Consider the following 22,158-nt stretch of genomic DNA (forward strand, 5'->3'; position numbering starts at 1 on the left):
CAGTAAAGAATGCAATAACATGTCTGCAGGGAGAAACAAACAGGTACTAATGTCTATTTTAGAAGAGTCCCATTACAGCCTCCTAACGCCACCGCAACACACACACACACACACACACACACACACACACACACACACACACACACACACACACACACACACACACACACACACACCATTATTACCATTCTTCACCTCTTTCCCCCCTTCACTCTTTCCTTCACTGCTATCACTCTTCTACAGAAGGAGCTAAACTGATCTCATTCCCCCCAGATTTGGCACAAACATGGGGATGCATTCATTCCACTATTATGTGGAATGCCCTACCACCACCAGCCATCAAAAAAGTGTGACTCCCTCCCCTCCTTCAAAACCTCCATAAAAGAGCACCTGTCTGCAATTTACAACTGGACCTAGACAAGTCTTCTAGCCAAAATAAACGACTCCCCACTGTTTTTCTGTGAATATACTTTTACTGCTCCTAGTATTGATGCTTTCCTTTATATTGTATGTCTTTATATGTCTTAATGAATTGAATGCACAGGACCACAATGGGAACAAGCCCTCAGGGATTTTTGTGTTATCGTTTTAGCATTATTGTTTAACTCATTCACTGCCACTGACGTAATAAACGTAATTATTCCCGTTTACCAATCCTGCCACTGACGTAAAAAACGTAATTTAAATTTTTTCTTTCTTTTTTTTTTCCAATTTGACCCAAAGACTAAGGAGATATGATTTTTCGAAGATCTAGACTCCCATCCACTTCCTTGTTAACTTAAAACTTAAAACTTCTGTATCTCGGCTCCTGAGTACTTTTTTTTTTAATGAAAAATCTCTGGCAGTGGGCAAACGCGGAAAGCAAAAAAAAAAAAAAAAATTGCGGCTACTTTCTGTGTTTTTTGTGTGACACACCCATTGCACAGCAAAGTATAAAATAGGGCTTACAGTATGTGTATGTGGTTAATCAGACTAAACAATTTAGTAAGTTACAGAAAATCAATACGTTTAGTTTATTTATGTTCCAGTCGTTTACATTTTCAGTTAACACATTTCTTTTCTGTGACTGCGGACCGGGCCTCTCCATGGAGCACGACCGTGGATTTCTACTACACTACACTATACCACTATACTATATAAACTGTATATTATCTTAACATTCTTATATTATACCATTATATACTACATACACATTATTGCTGTACTATATTATACTATCATATATATCTTACACTATTATATGTGCTACTATTGTTACTGTTACTACTTGCACTGTATCTCTTTCTGTCTCTCCTCTGTCTCTCTCTCTCTCTCTCTCTCTCTCTCTCTCTCTCTCTTCTTTCCCCCGACACGGTCGAGGCAGAAGGCCGCCACCCTAGAGCCTAGGGTCTGCCTGACGTTTCTTCCAGTTAAGAGGGAGTTTTTCGTTGCCACACTTCATCAAAACATTTCTGCTTTTTTTTTTGTGTGTGGCTTTTTCTGCCTTTATTGATAGTACAGTAGACTGACAGGAAATGGGGAGAGAGAGATGGGGAGAGACACGCAGCAGAGGTCGTCAGGATCGGGATTCGAACCCACGACACGCACAGTGTTGCCAGATTCTGTGAGAGAAACAAGCAACCAGGTCTAGGAAAACCAGCCCAAAAGAAGCGACTATGGTCCGCACTTTAACATATGCATCAGCTATTTGAAAATAGCAGATCTACGAGCTCACAACGCGTCGCGACGTGTTGTGAGTTGTGAACCCATCACCAAATTAAAAGGAAAAACAGCGCCCTCTGCTGTTTTTGACTATCTCAGTTGGCTCTGGGAGGAAGAAAACGGAGCACCCGTGCGCAAGGAAACCGGGGTTTTGGTCTGCCTTCAGCGCATCACTTCGGGTGGTGCGACTATGATCTCATTCCCACTAACAATATTTCTACACGGAACAGTAACACCACTTCTCCCAGAGAACATGGATCGTTTTGGTTATAAGCCCACTTGTTTCTATGATGAAAGAGCAAGTTCAAATGTGAATATCTTTCCGTGGTTTTGTCTGCTCCGCGGACGCTATTGTTAAATTAGTTTCGGTTTGTTTCGAGTGGGGAAGAATCGACGGACACGTGAATCCCGCCCACTACATTTGATTGGGTAAAGCGCGGCCTGCTTCCTGATCTGAAGGCACGCCCACTTGTAGGCCAGTGCGTACGCGATATGACGAACCCCCCCGACAGATTCAAACGCAGAGCAGAATCTGAGAGATTACAGCTTAGGTAACGGGTGAAAAAATGGGTTACAAAAACAGTGGGATAAAGATGTTGAGAAAAAAAGAATGGACAGTTGCAGCCCTACACTCTTTCACAGACTCTGTATATGTCCTTTCTTTGCATTTTCTCTGACCATAACCCCCCCCCCCACTCCCCCCCACCCCTCCAACGTCAGACCTGGCTCTCCTCTGAGACGGCTGCCGACGCATAATAATAAAATGATGCGAGATGAAAAGAAAAGGCAGAGGGCAGCGAGGAGGGAGGAAACAGGAGGAGGAGAGAGAGAGAGAGAGAGAGAGAGAGAGAGAGAGAGAGAGAGAGAGAGAGCAGTCGGAAGGGCAGAGATGGAGGGATGCATGCCACATGTGCGTCTCTCTCTCTTCCTCTCTCTCAACTCAGCTGGCTCTGATCAAAAGAAACACACTGGATAGGCTCTCCTGCTGCCTCACACACGCACACACAAGCACACGCACACGCACACACACACACACACACACACACACACACACACACACACACACACACACACACACACACACACACACACACACACACACACCCATGCCCATATCACACGTGAACGGTCAACACAAAGTACAGGAGATACGTGAAGAAATGTGAAAGTATAGAATTAATTGTGCATAGCAGACAGACAGACAGACAGACAGACAGACAGACAGACACACAGACACACAGACAGACAGATTATCTTTGTTTTTGTCTTTTAGGAGTTGGGAATGTTTCAGTGTAATTCATCGTCTCAGTTCTCATGCACTCCCCCCGCCCCCCCCCTCACCACACAAACCACACAGGATGGCAGACTCCAGATATAGTCACTCTAAGAAAAGCCACACTAAAAAGACCCCCCCGAAAACAACAATGTTGGAACATGGCGAGTTCTTTAATCAGCAGGACAAGATGTTTTGTCATAATGGTGGAATGCTGGAGTCTGCTCAAATGTCATTGCTGTCGGGCAAAACCCTCTTATCTCCATATTCAAACTTTTGGTCTTCTTTTGTAAACTAACGGCTATGTTCAATGAAAGCTTTCCCCTCAATAACAGAAAACATAAAATACACTAGTATAGAGCCCTGAGGGACTCCGGTCAACCATACAGGGTTTAAGTGGTTAAGTCATAGCATCCTGACATGGTGCAATGTTCTGCAGTCCATCACATGCCCTCATATCTTATTGTCAAGGTTTCTTCCTTCCTGTCAACATGTTAAGTGCTCTGCACTTCCCTACAAGCATCCATCTGTGGTCTATATGACGTATATACTGTTGGTATACGATTGGTAAAATGACACAAAGTCTCTCTCTGAAGCTGAAGCTTCATTTACAGACATGGAGCATTTTAGCAGTCTCTTTCATTTTCTTATTTAATGCTGCAATCCGTAACTTGTGTCATTCATTTAAGCACTGCCCCCCCCCCCCTTTGAGTGGGTCACCAAAGATCACAGGGGTGGAGTGAGGCCAAGTAGAGACAAATAGAGTCAAATAGACAGATAGAGATAGTAGAGACAAATGGAGACAAGCAGAGACAAGTAGAGTCAAATAGACAGATATATATTAGTAGAGAAAAATAGAGACGAGTAGAGATTAATAGACAAAGAAAGAGCGTGTTTGGTCCAACATTTTACATATATCATGTTTCACAAAATCATAGTTTGCTTCCATCCACTGTCCGCCTGGATGTTCTCAATGTGGTATCAGTCCAACTTATACAGGAGACTCTTTTTTTTAATGTCCCCACAAGGTGTGTGGGGGGAGTCTCAGCTTTTTGTCCCTACAACATACCAGTGAGCTGTGGTGGTAGACTCCAATCGTTCTAAAATATACCTTCAAATACAGCACGCGTATTTTGATGCGACAAAAACAAAAAAAATCTCCATAAGTTCAAGTCTCCATGGGGTGTGTAATTGATAGAGAGAAAAAAAGGCATTTTGGGGGTGAACTATCCCTTTAATTTCACCTGAAAAGGTGTTGACGTATTGTAACTCGTATTGACACTTTTTGCAGTAAGAAAATACAGCATTTTTTGTTATATCAAGTATGGTCAATTATTACTGTATTAATTAACAGCAGTGTAACAAAATATAAATAATCCTTAACGCGAGTGACGTCACGTCATAGAATGAACGACATATGACACTGTGGTTTCAAGCAGAGATGTACCGTCGCCGATACCATTTCAAAATATATGACTGTAAATGAAATCTCATCATGTGATAAATGACGTGGTATCCGAACGGCATAGACTGGCATACTCGCCGATACCAGCACCAGCATTTGTATCTGCAGTATCGGCAGCTTTTACGACACTGGTATCTGTATCGGAACAACTCTAGTTTCAAGAGGGTGATACATAAGTCTATGAAACATGTTTCCTGTGCTCTGCACCTACTGTATCTCTAATATAGTTAGGTGCATGCTGTATTATGAGCATGAATTTCAGCGACTGATGATGAGGGAAAACTCCATATCTAGGAAGACAAACGACAGACAACGTTATATACTTCAATAACAACACTTCACTCAGTCGGTTGGGATCACATAGCATCACCTTTTCTAACCATTAGCCAGTATTATTCCTATTCTGAGTCAACCCTCTTCTGTTGTGCCCACTAGCATATTGTATCCTGTCCTCATATGTTCCAAAACCTGTTACTTTTCAGGATTAAAATTCAAAAGCTTCAAAAGTAGCAGATCTACAAGCTCGAAACACTGTCGCGAAGCGACGCATTTTGAGCACGGGGTCCGTGGCCAACTGAGAGTCACTGAACATATAGCCTACTGTACCATCGAATCACTTTCTGGTCTCTGAACTCCTCTGGATCACAATGATTGAGGAATCAAAGGTCCAGTGAAGTCTCATGCCAATAAAGCCCTTTGAATTGAATTGAATTGAAGTCCATCTTTTAAACAGACTTTGTTTGAGTAAGAAGCTGAGGGACTAATTTTCTCTCCTGCCTTTGTAGGTGAAATGAAAGAAAGAAAGAAATGAAGCAGAAAAGGCCACATGCTGTGTGTGGTCATTTTATTTACAAAAGGTAGTGGTTTTGTTCAATGGGGGAACGGGTACAGTTTACTGCCCTTGGTCCTGCTTTTCTTTAGTGTAACAGACAGCAGGAAAGCTGCGAGGAAGAATAGCACCAGGGAGGAACAGGCAGGATTTGACCCTCATGTCTTCAGAGCGTATTTTTCCTTATAGCCTACAGAGACAAAAAAACACTTGCACGTTTCGCATCCCTACCAGACCAGATACAGCTCATATCCAGAGGTCACAGGAGAACTCCATTGTTGTTCTACTGATTCTATGAGTTCTGGATGTCTGCTATAGGACCATACTTAGTTACACTACAATAGGAGAAAGATGACGAGACGATACTGGTGATGAGATCAGGGATATCCATATATGGGCATAATAGGGACAAGGACAGACAGATACAGGGATCTCCATATATATATATATATAAGCATAAATGATTTATACATGCATGGTGTTCCGATCTGCACCAAACTTGGAACAAACACTGTTCAGGGCTCTGGTCTGCCAAGACAATAGTCACACCAGGGGCTACTTGTGGCCCCCAGGGGCCCTGTTTCAGGGGGGTGGGGAGGGGGGGTTGGGGCATGACAATAGTCACACCAAGAAACCAAAATTGCACCCATATGAGGAGCTACAGCAGTGTTTGACACTTCAAATGGCCATAACTGGGTGACAAAATTGCTCTGATCAGCGCAATAAAGGACTAGTTTGAAGATCAAGACGATCAGAAAATCGAGTGCTCTCAAAGTTTTGAAAAACATAGTTTTAATTTCAGCTGGTGTTTATAAGCTGCCCGATGTACTTTGATGGAGTTTTGCGTGGGAAAATAGCAGCTCTACAAGCTTAGTGCGACGTGTTGTGAGAGACTGTAGATTTACCTTTTTTTTTTACCAATATGTTTTAAAACATTTCCAAAAATTACAATTTCTGAACGTTTGTGAAGATTTTTGAAAATCAAATATTCGCCTTTAAAGGAGAAACTCGGGCTAGCCTTTTACTTACCTTTATCTGATATTATTATATCCTAGAACGATAGGTACAGTAGAAAATGTTCATAAAGGTCCTTACACACCGGGGCGATTTTTTCGTGCGAATAATGCGTTTTTTTTTAAAACCTTATAAAGTCAATGGCTCCGTACATGGAGCGAAAAAGCGAAGCGAAAAAGCGTCTTTTAATTATTCGGAACGAGTCCGAATTTTGCGTATATTCGCTATATTCGCCGGTGTGTAACAACCTTAACTCCATCCCGAGTCCACCGCAGCTAAAAACGTGAAAGATGGTCTTTGTGCTAAATGTTAGATACGCCCCTCCCTCCGTAAGTCTCGCAAGAGGAGATTTCACCCGTGATTTCATCCAAGTCCGCTTGTAAACACTACGACGGCCCATTTGGGACAACAACACCGTGGCATTATGAGCGTCATTATGAACGTCAGATATCAACAAAAAAAATAAAGAATCTTCGAGCGATAAAAATATGCGATTTAGCGCAAGGACCATGGAGATGGAGTTATGATTTTTTTTTACTGAACCACTCGTTCTAGGATATAATAACATCAGATAAAGGTAGGAAAAAGGCTAGTCCGGAATTCTCTTTTAATGACATTCCCAAAATAGGGATACAAGGTTGAAAGCGGTTAAACCAAGACCCCTCAAGCCATCTTGCTTCCATTTTTATCCCAGAATAGATTTTTTATCTTTCACAGATTCATTTTAAAGCCGTAAATGGCTGGATTCCATGCTTACATAATGAAGCTGTGAGCTCGTCCTCCTGTCTTACATTAGGTTTCTTTTTTTCCCCCCGTAAGTGACAGAAGCGCTTAAGGTCACAGTGTCACACCATATTTCACATATTTGACCGCAACTTGACCACGCTCCTCCAGAGACCAGGGACCATAACTCAAAGCCCACACCTTGACAGCCAGGTGTGTGATTGTGTGTTTGTGTCAGTGTGTGAGTGAGAGTGACATGAATGAGTACAGTGAAGTCTAATGACGGGTGTGACAGAGGAGTCATGGCCTTTTGGCATGAACGCACACATTTTTGAAAGAGAGACAGATCAGGGCTGCAAACTATGCACTATTTTTGGGGTTATTATTCTATTGATTGATTACATTTCGATTCATCGAATAATACATTTATTTATGATTAGTTTCATTGTTTATATATCAACGAATCAATGCAACAAAAAAAAATCTTATAATTGACTAAATCGGTTAGTATACGATCAAACACTTAAAGCAGATGTCTTTAACAAGGGGTCCTCAGAGTTACTACAGGGGGTCCGCCAAATCTTTGTGATTTTTACATTAACCACTTCAACCAAGCATCCCTATTCTGAGGAGAACTTTAGCCAAAAATAGCAGATCTACAAGCACACAACGCCTCGCGCTGCGAGGCGTTGTGCGCTTGTAGATCTGCTATTTTCGGCAAAGTGGTTCGGTATAGGGGGGAAAAAAGAGTGAAAGTACAGAATGAAAGGTCAGGTTTACTAAGTATTGTTTTTAGAGCATGGTTAAATTTCTGGAAATACACATTAACATGAATCCAACATGACAGTGCTGTGAAACAAGTCTATGAAGCTGCCTATGAAATCTATGAAAATAAAAAATACTTTATACAATATATAATGGGGGTCCCTGCTTTCTCTCTCTCTCAGCCAGGGGGTCCTTGGCCTGAAAACGTTGAAGACCCCTGACTTAAAGGGATATTTCACTTTCAAATGTTTTGGGGTCATTTTATCATCTACTCAGGCTTTTGTGAACAACCCAGAAAGTTTTTAAGTTGCTTGATTCAGTATTTAGATATTCATTTTATCAGACACACGTGATACATTCATCGAAAACACCCGTCCTTGAGTTCTGGTGACTCATACTGCCCTCCTAATATGTGAGGGACCATGTTTTTTCGATTACTTTTTTCATTTATTTAATTTATTTCTTTTAATTAAGTAAGTCATTGAAAAAACATGGCCCCCTAACACATCAGAAGGACAATATCAGTCACCAGAACCAAGGACGGGTGTTTTCAATGAATCTATCATGGTTAAAATGTGTTTGAAGTTACAATGGCCCCTAGGAAGGGGGTGTCTGATAAAATGAATAATCAAATATATAAATACTGAATCAAGCAACTTTAAAACTGTCTGGGGTGTTCACAAAAGCCTGTGTAGACGTTAACATGACCCCAAACTTGTTTTACCCTATACTTTGTCGAACAACAGTGCTGCACAGAAATGGTGAAAATAATCTAAAGACATTCCATTCTTTTTATTAACATTGATTATCAATATTTGTTTTAATAATCAATTCAATCGATTAGTAATAACTGTTGCACTCCTAGACAAAACCTAAGCAGGCCAACAGAATAATACTAGTGCGTAATGCATGTAGGTGTGTGTGTGTGTGTGTGTGTGTGGGGGGGGGGCACTGACTGCCAGGTGTGTGAGAGGCGATAGGGTTCAAACCGCTGACTTGGTTTGACCCCAGCTGACCCTGACCCGGGTTTAGAGCTCACCCACAACAACGCATGGTAATGACCTTCACAGACAGACAGCCAGTGGAGGGTGGGGCTCGCTGTTACTGACAGTGTGTGTGTGTGTGTGTGTGTGTGTGTGTGTGTGTGTGTGTGTGTGTGTGTGTGTGTGTGTGTGTGTGTGTGTGTGTGTGTGTGTGTGTGTGTGTGTGTGTGTGTGTGTGTGCGTGTGTGTACGATGCTAGTAAAATGTTAATGACTGATAAAGAACTACGAGAGGATTCTGAGTGCCATCTGCACACACTGCACTGTTCCCTGTTCTCCAACAACCATATATCATACTGCATATTAGCCTCTAATTTGAGTTGAAATATTCTGCTCAGAACATATGATCTATATGCATGTGGCCTCAACCTCCAGTCAGCCTGCCAGAGTTATTGTCAGCCATCTACAGACCCACTGTTTCCCAAACAGTGGGTCGGGACCATAGACAGTCAAAAGTATACAGTGTTACGCCCATAGACTGTACAGACTGTAAATGAAGCCTATTTTTCAACAATTTCAAATCCGCCATCTATCTATTTCCTATGGAAATGGAAATTAATGCTATTAGTTGTGTAGCTTGTCAATAAAATCATCACAAGGTAGCCACGCCCCCTCCTACAGCATACCCTACTTTATCATTAATTTTAAAATAAATGGGACCATAATTTACCAAACCGCATATCATGGCGATTGAAAGAAGAATTTAGACTAGCGCCTGGAAGCATATAGTATTTATGACTATGTGTATTAAGGTAATAAACTCAAGTGTAAAGTTCGGCAAAAACCCATCTGTTTGAATGGAGCCTAATTGCTTCTGACACCAGCAGAGACTACAGGTCATTCATATGAACTGTCTCTTCCTATAGAGCGTGCCAAAAATCCCGAAGGGGGCGTCAACAAGTGTCTTTTGGTAGCAGCGGACATCTTTGAGGGGTATAAACCAGGTTGACTTAACATTGTCCAAAACAAACATGCGCTACTATGCCACGCCCCCCCCCGTGGTGACGACGCGTTGGCACTCTCTATACAGCCTCAATAGGCTCTATGCACAGCAGCCATATTATCACTTCCTTTACAGGTGTTACCAATGATACTAATGAAGGCTCTGTTCCATTTAGTCTAGCACAGTGGTTTCCTCGACCCCCACAACTCTGAGAGTGTACAAATGGAACCAAATGGACCCGTAAGGGTCCATTTGGTTCCATTTGTACACTCTCAGAGTTACACACCTGTAAGGGGCCATTTGGAAGCCCATGAGGGTCCCTGGACCCCAACTTTAGACCCACTGGTGTAGCAGAGTGTTTCCAGAGAGCCAATATGAACAATATCAGCACCCTGACTCTGTTTGACCAGAATGGAACAGAGCCTTCATTAGTATCATTGGTAACACCTGTGAATTTCTTCATAATATGGCTGCTGTGAATCGAGCCTATTTACAACTTGGAAGCTGGCCCCTTGGTCGAGACCCATGTTTGGGCCGCGGACCAACTTGTATGGGTCGCGAGTTAAAATCCCCCTTTTTTCGTTTCCTACATTTAAAAAAATATATTTATTTTATATTATTTCATTTAAAAATGTTTAAACAAACAAAATCCTCAATTAAAACCAATTCCAACATTTTTCAAAACAGCGTTCAAGAAGTAGTGAACATAGCAGATCTACAAGCTCACAACGTGGCATGAAGCGACGCGTTTGTGAGCTTGTAGATCTGCTATTTTCACTAGTTTGGGGACCCGGGCAAATATAGGTCTAATTTCTGTTTTGGATACCTTGAGCTAAAATGTTTGGGAACCACTGATGTACAGCATGTTGTAAATGTTAACAATGTGTACATGCTGTCTCCAGATGGCAAAAAAAAACAACCACCAACATTTTCTATCCAGAAGCTTTAAATAAAATGACTCCATTAAACTATTTGGTACATCTGTAAGTCAGTAAATCAGCATGGACATGAAACATGCTGCACTGTATTCATTAAAACCACAATATGCTTTCTGTACTGCTTCCTTCATTCATTTGTCTAATGATCAATAAAGCGTTCATTAAGCACTTGAACCCTAGCGTCCCTATTCTGGGGCTGAACATTGAGACGCTTTGTGAGCTTGTAGATCTGCTATTTCTGCCGAAGATATTTAGTATAGAGCAAAAACAGGAGTGGAACATTCAGATAATCCAGCATCAATGGCAATGAAAGCAAACTTTCTTTTTTGCATTTGGAATCTATAGTGTAGCAGGGAATCACACATCGGTTTGTGTACACAAGCCACCTGACCGGCGCCTCGCCAATAAATGTGTCGCAGGCTATGACGCTAACTTTGATAAGTTGACAGAAATGTTGAAACTTCATTCATTCATTCTAAAAAAAAAATTAAATGTGAAAGAAATAAACATTGTGGATTTCCATATATTTTGGTAAAGCTACAGGGAGCCCCTCTCTAGTGTGGGCCCCTGGAGCCACGGGTTGCAGACCACAGATTTAACATTAACCGTCCACATTTGTCCACCAGAGAATGCTGCAAACACCAGACGTGGTAGAACATCGCATACCTCTTGTGTTTTATAACTTTCGTTTGGAGCCAGGTAGTTAATACAGTTTTGCTCTGAGCCAGCCAGGTAGTTAATACATGTTCTGCTCTGAGCCAGCCAGGTAGTTAATACACGTTTTAAAAAGGCTTTACATAGCATAACAGTTCCACTTCCTCAGCATCTTTTAGCATGAAGCAGGTGCAGGCAACATGGTGGACTTGATGCCAAGTCACATTGTCTTGGTTACACTGGATGGAGGATAAAGGAAAATCTTTGTACTGTTGGTTTTGAGTTGACTTTGTTGCCAGATGGGTGGGGCTTACTAAATAAGGAAATACAATTGGTGCCAGAAAGCTTATAGACGGCCAATGGACAAACGTGTGAAGAAAGGTGTGTGAAAGTTAAACGTTCTGAGGTTGAGAAGAATTGCTAATGCTGACACAGCTTTGATGCAGATAAATAATCACTATGTGGAAACAGAACCAGGTCCAGTTCTAGGAGGCGTGTGTTCACTGTCTGAGAGTTGGAAGCAGCATTTAGGCCTACACACAGTATGTGGGAAGATGGTTTGGTCTGCTTTCAGTGTACAGTGATGCTCAGTTTGTTTCACAACAATGTACCATTACTGAGCAAAACTAAAAAGTGTTAAAGGGATGTAAGTGATATCTTTTGCTATTCCCATAGCAAATAAATGAACTTAAATAATGGCTTCATCTCAACACTAACTGGTCATAGCTCGATACCTACCCTGGATAGCCCACTCCTCCTCTGACTACATTTGATTCTTCTCTTAGGGTACCTCTTGTCCTATATGCATGTATATGTATTGCTTCTAACTTCATATATAAGGATTTATTTTTCTTTGTTTCATGGTTTACAGTTTGTTGCGTGTTGTTCTATGTCTCAAAGTGGAACACGAGTGGAAACAAGCTTCGGCTTCGTTGTGTATAATCCACATTGTGATTTTTTTTTAAACTGCCAATAAAGTATTCTATTCAATTCTAATATTGCTATAGAGTGTTTGTTCAGTAACATGCGTCTCCCTGTCTCTCCATCTCTTTCGTAAACCAATTCTATCCAATCAGGAGAGAGAAGAGAAGAGAAAAACTAAAGATGTGCTAAATTTGAATTGAAACACTATACAATTGAAGCTGACAAATGGGTTCTCTCTTCTGATTGGATGAAATTAGTGACCATCTGAAAATATAGAGTATGTTCTGTTTGGAAAAAAAAACATTTGTCTCTTTTTATTTTAACCAAAAGAATATCAAATGAACCTACAAGTAAGACTTGTAGGTTCTACAAGTACACACACACACACACACACACACACACACACACACACACACACACACACACACACACACACACACACACACACACACACACACACACACACACACACACACACACACACACACAAAAGCATACAGCGGAGGGCATATGGGTATCGTGCTACACAGCCATAATATCAGCCTACTGTACAGTCTCTTTAACCATAAACAGACAGACTACCAGACAGAAAGTAAACTTATGCCCGCATGTCATGTGGTTCTAATGTACTTGCATGAATAATGATATGCAACCAGGCCAGGCCAGGCCATGCAATGCCATCATGTACTCCACATGCTGTACTTCCAAACAGTATGGAGGTATATGCTGCTGCTGCAGGTATGGCAGAACAAGTCTAGACACAAAGGCCTAAAGGCAAGCTAAGGCTGTGTGCCCATACACAGCTACACCATGAGCTCAGTGAACTCTCTTCAGTTCAGCGCGCTCCAAGCCTACAATACAAGCATAAGCATAAGCATAGGCTCAGTGGCGTGCACAGACATTTTGAGGGGCAGGTGCTCAAGTAAATTACCCTTTTTTTGTTTACTTGGTCTGCTCTTGTTTCCCCTCTACACCTATACCTCTTTGCCAAAAATAGCCGATCTACAAGCCCACAACGCCTCGCAGCGCGAGGCGTTGTGGGCTTGTAGATCTGCTATTTCTGGCTAAAGTTCTCCTCAGAAAAGGGATGCTAGGTTTCGAGTGGTTATGGTAAAAAGAAAAATTATATCACATAAATATTTGGCGGACCCCCTGTAGTAACTCTGAGGACCCCCTAGGGGTCCCGGACCCCCTGTTGAAGACCCCTGCTGTAAACTAAAAAAAAAAAACTTTTTTTTTTCAAAAGGGCACTTCTGGTCAAGAGGGCAAAGGGCAGGTGCTCTGGCACCACCTAGAGTCTATCTGTGCACGTCCCTGAGCATAAGCATAAGCATAGGCTACTGTCTGAACTCAACTGAGTTCAGTATGCAATGGAGTCAGGCCCAGCTCAATGCCACCAGAATGTGGAATGTCCTACCACCAGCCATTCACAAAAGTGTGACTCCCTACCCTCTTTCAAAACCGCCATAAAAGAGCACCTGTGTGCAATTTACAACTGGACCGGGACAAGGTCTTCTAGCTTGACAAAAGAGATGACCCCCAACTGTTCCTGTATGTTTACTGCTCCTAGTATTGATGATGGGGCTTTTTTTTTGGTAAGGATGTATTTATTGACTGCAAAGTACATCCATCCATTGCCCTCAGGGCTTTTTGTGTTATCCTTTTAGCATTATTGTATAACTGTACCTTTTGCAAACTGTTAATAAAGTATTCAATCAATCTTAAGGGGCTGTAGCCCAAGGCACCAAACCAAACACCTGGGCAAAAAAAAGAAGGAATAGTGTACAATTGCAGCAAGTAACAGCAGTGTAACATTGTCCCAGTGGTGGAAGAAGTACTCAGATATTTTACTTAAGTAAAAGTAGCAATGCCACAATATAAAAATACTCTGTTACAAGTAAAGGGCCTGTATTCAAAATGTTACATGAGTAAAAGTACAAAAGTATTGGCATCAAAATATACATAATGTACCAAAAGTAAAAGTTATTTTCAAATAGCCTATAAAAAAGGGCTACAGTGGTTAATGTATGTTTTATGATATAATAATTTATATCTGCAGAGTAACTAGTAACTAAAGTTTTCAAATGTTTGTAGTGTTGTAAAATATTTGCCTCTGAGATGTACAGTAGTGGAGTAGAAGTAAAAGTATTGAAAATTGAAAATACTCCACTAAAGTAAAAATACCTCAAAATTGTACTATATTACAGTACTTAAGTACATGTAATTAGTTACTTTACACCACTGCATTGTCCTGAGGCTGCTGACGTTGTGGTAAAATGGTCCATTTGGTTCCTAACTATCCTGGACCATAACCCCGCCCCCCCTCCCCCCCTTAAATGACCTGCTAAGTGATGACAGAAAGCATCTTGCATCGTCCAGATGTAGACACACGCACGCACGCACACACACACACACACACACACACACACACACACACACACACACACACACACACACACACACACACACACACACACACACACACACACACACACACACACACACACACACACACACACACACACACACACACACACACATGTAATCCTGCAGGTCAGACAATGAAACAATAGCTCCCACTATAGGAGATGCTTGGCACCTACCAGTACATGTACTGTTGATACTGTAGGTGACTGCCTGTCTAGTTACTGCTGCTGGACACATGGATACATTCATTTACAATTTAGACAAAGATCTTAAAATAAGTAACTTTGGGCCCCACATCTATCAACAAAAAAGAGGTCAGCACTCAACATTGATTGATCATTGTTTGTTGAAACATGAAAATAGAGAGTTGCACACACAAACACACACACACACACACGCACACGCACACGCACACGCACATGGATTCACGTCATTTGGGAACAAGCCCAAACCAGCAGCGTGTGTGTGTGTGTGTGTGTGTGTGTGTGTGTGTGTGTGTGTGTGTGTGTGTGTGTGTGTGTGTGTGTGTGTGTGTGTGTGTGTGTGTGTGTGTGTGTGTGTGTGTGTGTGAATTAAATCTTTCCGGTTTCTTAAAGAGTTCTAAAACGTTGTTATTTTTAGAAGAACAGACGCATGCAACCAAAATGTTATCATCATCATAGAACGAACCAAAGGAACTTTTTATGTTTTTTTGTTGTTGTTTGTTTAGCTAAAAACAACGTTAGGCTAAGGCTACATTATACATTACAGCCTACCTGCGTGCGTGGTCGTGGTCGTGCAAAACACTGCGATGGTGAGCAATGAAAGTAGACAATTGTTCTGTGTTGGACTGAATGGACTCCACCGTTCCATCATGGTGCATTTGAAGGGTTTCTCCAGTTAGGTCCACTGTGCTGCTGCTGTCTTCTGTCCTCTATCTTCTGTCCTATCTTCTTATGTCTTCCTCTGTCCTCTGCTCCTGTCCTGTCGAACTCCTCGGCTCGCGTTCCAAGGGACACCTGCAGAGTGTGTGTGCGCGCGCAAAATGCGTAATGCTCTCGGAGATAGGTGCTGCACCCACGCGCTGGTAACACGCACTCGCACGGGTTATTGGTAGTGATAAAGTAGACTAAAGGATGTGCATAAGCGAGAACGATGGTTCTCGATGATGGATCGATAATAAATGGATGGATGGATGATGATAAAAGTCAGGGAATGGATCGCATTTTTTTGGTTGTTGTTTCTTTGATGAGAGGAGAGAGGATGCAGAGTTATTCTGGAGAGACTGGAGGAGGAATGACTCTCACATCAGAAGACTGTGGTCGTTCGACCGTAAAGAACTTTCTCCACTTTCTGCTCTCCACACACAGCCCTCCCTCCCTCCTCTCCACACACACACACACGCACACACACACACACACACACACACACACACACACACACACACACACACACACACACACACACACACACACACACACACACACACACACACACACACACCCTCCCTCCCAGGGGAGAGGAGACTCTCTAGGGGCTCCTGGGGTTGCATTTGGGAAATGGAGCCCAATTATGTTATTATTTATTACTCTGTCTGTGGTTAGATTATGATTTGTCAATGTGATCATCACTCTTGGCTGTCACACACACATGCGTGCGCGCGCACACACACACACACACACACACACACACACACACACACACACACACACACACACACACAACACACACACACACACACACACACACACACACACACACACACACACACACACACACACACACACACACACACACACACACGTTGTCAACTTAATTTTTAATTTTGAAATGCATAAATAGTGTCCAAGCTTAACTCTTTGATTATCATCTAACACACAATCTGTAAGATTTTGCACTTTTTTTTCTTCTTTTTTCTCTTCTTTCTTCAGAAATGCTCCCCCCACCCCTTACGTGCCCCCCCCCCCACACACACACACACACACACACACACACACACACACACACACACACACACACACACACACACACACACACACACACACAGAGAAGCATGCTAGGACAGGACAACGGTGCTGCCCGGCTAATAAAAATATGCTGCAGCAGATTCCAAATTCCAGTACCTGTCTGTCTCTGCCCTCCCCCGCTCCGCGCACACACACACACACACACACACACACACACACACACACACACACACACACACACACACACACACACACACACACACACACACACACACACACACACACACACACACACACACACACACACACACACAGCATAATACACCCCTTTTATCAAGGGGTGTATTATCTTCTCTTCCAGATGAAGCCAGGAGCACTCTGACAGGGTGGTATACACAGGCAAATCCTGAGTATTCACTTTTTACTCTGAGAGTGTACATAATGTAACCAAATGGACCCTTATGTACACTCTCAAAGTAAAATCAAAATTCATTTTATGAGGTGAGAGAAATTTTATAGAGTGAATATAAGGTTAAGAGGGTCTCTCCTTGGCCTGCACACACACACACACACACACACACACACACACACACACACACACACACACACACACACACACACACACACACACACACACACACACACACACACACACACACACACACACACACACACACACACACACACACACACACACACACACCATTGAGGCATGGCTCATTAACTGTAGATGTTAATTAAAAGTAAAGTAGGTTAATTTGATCCGCGGTGCTGACAAAGTGATTACCAGCTCAGTGACATCACCACCTCTCTCTCCTCACCTTTCACCTTATCATTTCATCATTATTCATGTTCCTCTGCCAAATATACTGTCCCATCTCCACCTCATTACCTTTGTTTATCTACTTTATTTATTTATTTCCGGGACAGTGCACATTAAAGCTACACTATGTGTAACTTTCCTCTTCTACGCCCGGATTTGAACCCGGTTTCCAGCTGAAATGTTGACATGTCCATTGAGCTAATAGAGCCCAGCCTGCTTGCTCAGGGGATAAATTGAATCTTGACCATCAGGTAAAAATTCGTGTCAGATCCTGTGTCTAGGTGAGACGTGACCTTTGACATGATCTAAATGTCTCAATAGAAGAGCAGGGAGACACAATACAACCACCCCAATTGTATAAGTTATATTGTGTTAACATACTCACTCTACCATACAGATTGGACAAATATTCATTCATATCTCCATGCTAAGAACCCTTGACTGTAAGTAAGCATATGTACACACATACACACACACACACACACACACACACACACACACACACACACACACACACACATAAATATATATATATATATATATATATATATATATATATATCCAATGGAATGATAATATTCATCCATCAAGCTATATGCTTGAGTGAAGTCATACGGTTGCACGGGTGTACACATACACGTACACCCGTGCGTGCGCGCACGCACACACACACACACACACACACACACACACACACACACACACACACACACACACACACACACACACACACACACACACACACACACACACACACACACACACACACACACACACACACACACACACACACACACACACACTACACAAGCACTTTCCTTTTCTTTCTGTTTATTCTACAGTAAGCAGATTCCAGGCATTCTTCCAAAGGTCTCAACTCCTCCCTCAGGTGGGAAGTTTAAAAATGATGAGTGTCAGTATCTCTCTCTCTGTGTGTGTGTGTGTGTGTGTGTGTGTGTGTGTGTGTGTGTGTGTGTGTGTGTGTGTGTGTGTGTGTGTGTGTGTGTGTGTGTGTGTGTGTGTGTGTGCGCGCGTGCGTGCATGCATGTGCGTGTGTGTCTGTCATACATTATTCTGAGATATTACAAGAGATTAATTTCTCGACATATGACAGACCAATGTGTCTTTGAAGTCACTGCCATCTGGACATTATTTATTTCCCCTTTGGATGTGTAATCTGACCGTTGACCACTGAGGGGCGCCAAGTTACATATTATAGTTCTTCCCAGACAGACAGACTGGCTTGAATGTATCAGTTACAGTGGTTGAAAAAGTACTCCATTTCTTTACTTCAGTAAAAGTATCAATACTGCAAAGTAGAAACACTCTGTTACAAGTAAAAGTACGATAATCAAAATGCACTTGAGTAAAAGTACAGAAGTATTGGCATCAAAATATACTTAAAGTACCAAAAGTAAAAGTACTCATTATGCACGTCCACAGATGGTTCAGACCCAAGGTTTCAGGAAGTGTTCCAGAGGAGAGGAGCTCCCACTCAGCCTGTGTCTTTGGGAAGGTCATGTTTTTGTGTATCTATGGCATTGGTTCTCAAAGCAAATATTTGTAACTCAAATTCTTGCTTCTGGGGGTCCCTGGAACAAAATGTTTTGAGATGGGGGTCTGCGGCGAAATACTCATCATTTTGGGGGTCGTTGACATGAGAAAGTTTGAGAACCACTGATCTATGGAGGACGAAACCTGTCAACATGTCAACGACTTCAGTGTGTTTGACACTGAGACCAACTGCTGGCTGAACACCAGTTGCGTGCACAGACATTTTGAGGGGCAGGTGCTCAAGTAAATCATACTTTTTTTGTTTACTTGGTCTGATCTTTTTTCCCTCTCCACCTATACCTCTTTGCCAAAAATAGCAGATCTACAAGCCCACAACGCCTCGCGGCGTTGTGGGCTTGTAGATCTGCTATTTTTGGCTAAAGTTCTCCTCAGAAAAGGGATGCTAGGTTTCGAGTGGTTATGGTAAAAAGAAAAATCATATCACATAAAGATTTGGCGGACCCCCTGTAGTAACTCTGAGGACCCCCTAGGGGTCCCGGACCCCCTGTTGAAGACCCCTGCTGTGCCCTTTTTTCAAAAGGGCACTTCTGCTCGAGAGGGCAAAGGGCAGGTGCTCTAGCACCACCTAGAGTCTATCTGTGCACGTCCCTGCTGAACACGCCTTCTGCATACAAGTGCGGATCTGCTATTTTCACTAATAAATAGGGCTTTTTGGAAGCACCAGTGGTGTTTTCTACCGTGCTACACTATATATGTTGATGGAGTTAAACTATGCTATGTATTTTGGCGACAATATTGATATATATGCCATCATATCCTATTTTAGTGTGCCATCTTGGCACACTAAAACTCAAGTTAGCCTACCAATCTTATGATTTTATTAAGTTCGAGGTTGGACAAAACTAATCCTAGTATCAGTTCTCTCCTTTCCTCTAGAGACTGCATGTGTTTTGAGCCGTACAGAGAGCAGGCCCTCCGAGGTCACTGATTATCTCTGGAGGAATACAAGTATCCGCTCATTGGAGTTAACTTGACCATCTATGACAAAGCAACAACACCTTCAGAGCCGAGGTCAACGTTGTTTGAGACATTTGGACGCTGTTTGTCCAAGATAAACTGTCACACCATCAGCTTGCCATCTTCTCTCTCAACCTACGAGCAAGGCTCCTCATGGCCAGATGTCATCGTCAGAGCTGATAATAACAACTTAATTTGTGTATAACTGTTGTGATCATTGACTGTTTAGTCAGAGAGAGATATTTTTGCTGTACGGTGCCTCGTGGATTGATTCTTTCTCTTAATACAATGTCAACCTTTTAATTTGAGAACCGGCCTGTGTCTGTCTTTGATTTCGTCTACACTGGGTTTTCAGCTGTTTAACTACAAATAGTTTTAATTAACATAGAGCAGGATTTACGACCCTTATCTCAACTCTATTATGGATTCACCAAGCTGACTGGATTCACTAATGATATCTACAAGTTGGACACCATCAGGATGGTCTGGTCTTTAATTAACACCAGAGGCACTGCTCCGTTCACCCCACGATACGGTCACTCTGCCATCATCATCGGGACAAAGATGTTTGTATTTGGAGGTAAAACGAACCCGACTGGCTACAGCTGGGGGGACTATGTCAACGACCTCAGTGTGTTTGATACAGAGACCAACTGCTGGCTGAACACGCCTTCTGCACAGCTTCTTCCAAAAGGACGTCAGGGTCATTCAGCCTTTGCCTACAATGGAGAGCTGTACGTATGCCGCGGAATGGATGACAAGTCCTTCAGTGATCTGTGGAAATTCAATCCCGGGACCTTCTCCTGGACGAAGGTTGAGCCCAAAGGGAATGGCCCCTGTGAAATGTGGTGGATGCACAGTTGCATGGTGGGGGATCGCGTTGTCCTCTTTCGATATAACAACTGGTACATCTTAGACTTGAATCCTAGTCTGAAGACGTTATGCAAGCTGGCATTTATTCAGTATGGTCTGGCACAGTCGGAGCTCCCACACAACATCAGGTGGGAACTGAGAGCCATGACAAAATGACAAAACAGCGAGCCAACTATGAAAGAGGATAAGGAGGGTCATTAGGCGACAACTGGTGCCTATAGCGCGCTTAGAGTATACCAGATTGTTTGAAGGTGCCCCAAGAAATAGTTCAATTTATCTTAAATGAGAATTCCGGACTACCCCTTTCTTACCTTTTATATGTATATTTTTTCTACTGTACCACTCGTCCTAGGATATAATATTATCATATAAAAGGTAAGAAAAAGGTAGTCCGGAATTCTCCTTTAAAGGACGACTACACCCATCTTCAACCTATCTTCATATAATTGGTCCTCACTAATGCTCATGATCATACGGTGCCATTCTTTTCTACTCGGTATGTGTGTCTCAAAGGAGGGCTGTTGACAATTCAGAAACCCGCCTACCAGTGACATCATTATGCAGGGTTATAATTATTTTTTTCAAACACGATTTCATTTTTGGGCTGTGATTGGCCACCGTTGTACCCCCCTAACCCTGCACCGTGATTGGCCACCATTGTACACTGGTTGACTCTATTCAGGACCGTGATTGGCTAGTGAAACACATGACACATGTGAAGTCCTATAAATAGGACTGTGCACAAAACACATTTATGTTTTTTTTTAAGTGAATCCCCCACTGTGATGACCACTGTGACCACACCGCCCACTTCACACTGGGTGTGATTTTTTTTATTTAGATTTTAATCAATGCAAGAACAATGGCTTCCATCATAACATGTTAACTTTCCCGGAATAGAAAGCCTGCACTTTCTATTAGCTTTGATTCCCCATCAATGATGTCACTGGTAAATGTACCAAGTTACTTTACACCACTGATGATCTCATTTTAAACAGGCTTAGTGCTTTATGAGTCTTCCAGTTTAGTAGACCTTGTATTGTGAATGTGTACTTCCATGTACTGTTGTTCTCATGTCTTACTAAATAAAGTGCATCAATCAATCAATCAATCAATCAATCAAATGAGTTATTGGCTCAGGAGAGTCAGCACTGCTTCAGGCCATGAATGAGGGGGCTCAGGGAGTCATCACCAGAAACATATTAATGATTAATATTATGATTACACATGGCAGGTGATGGCTCCAGTGGTGTAAAGTAACAGAGTACATTTACTCAAGTACTGTA

General features: G+C 42.3%; 1 protein-coding gene across 1 annotated transcript in view; it reads right to left on the minus strand.

The window, feature by feature from the left end:
- Positions 1-15,913, minus strand: part of LOC311037694 (uncharacterized protein) — a 97,283-nt gene extending 81,370 nt beyond the window's left edge. The window contains exon 1 of the mRNA XM_084046949.1: positions 15,454-15,913. Coding sequence (XP_083903075.1) covers positions 15,454-15,553 — 100 coding nt within the window. The 5' untranslated portion in view covers positions 15,554-15,913. The remainder of the gene's footprint in view (positions 1-15,453) is intronic.
- Positions 15,914-22,158: the final 6,245 nt, after the last annotated feature.

Source organism: Gymnoscopelus microlampas (genome assembly GCF_963454915.1).
Source record: "Gymnoscopelus microlampas genome assembly, chromosome: 2".
In the NCBI taxonomy this organism is placed as follows: domain Eukaryota; kingdom Metazoa; phylum Chordata; class Actinopteri; order Myctophiformes; family Myctophidae; genus Gymnoscopelus; species Gymnoscopelus microlampas.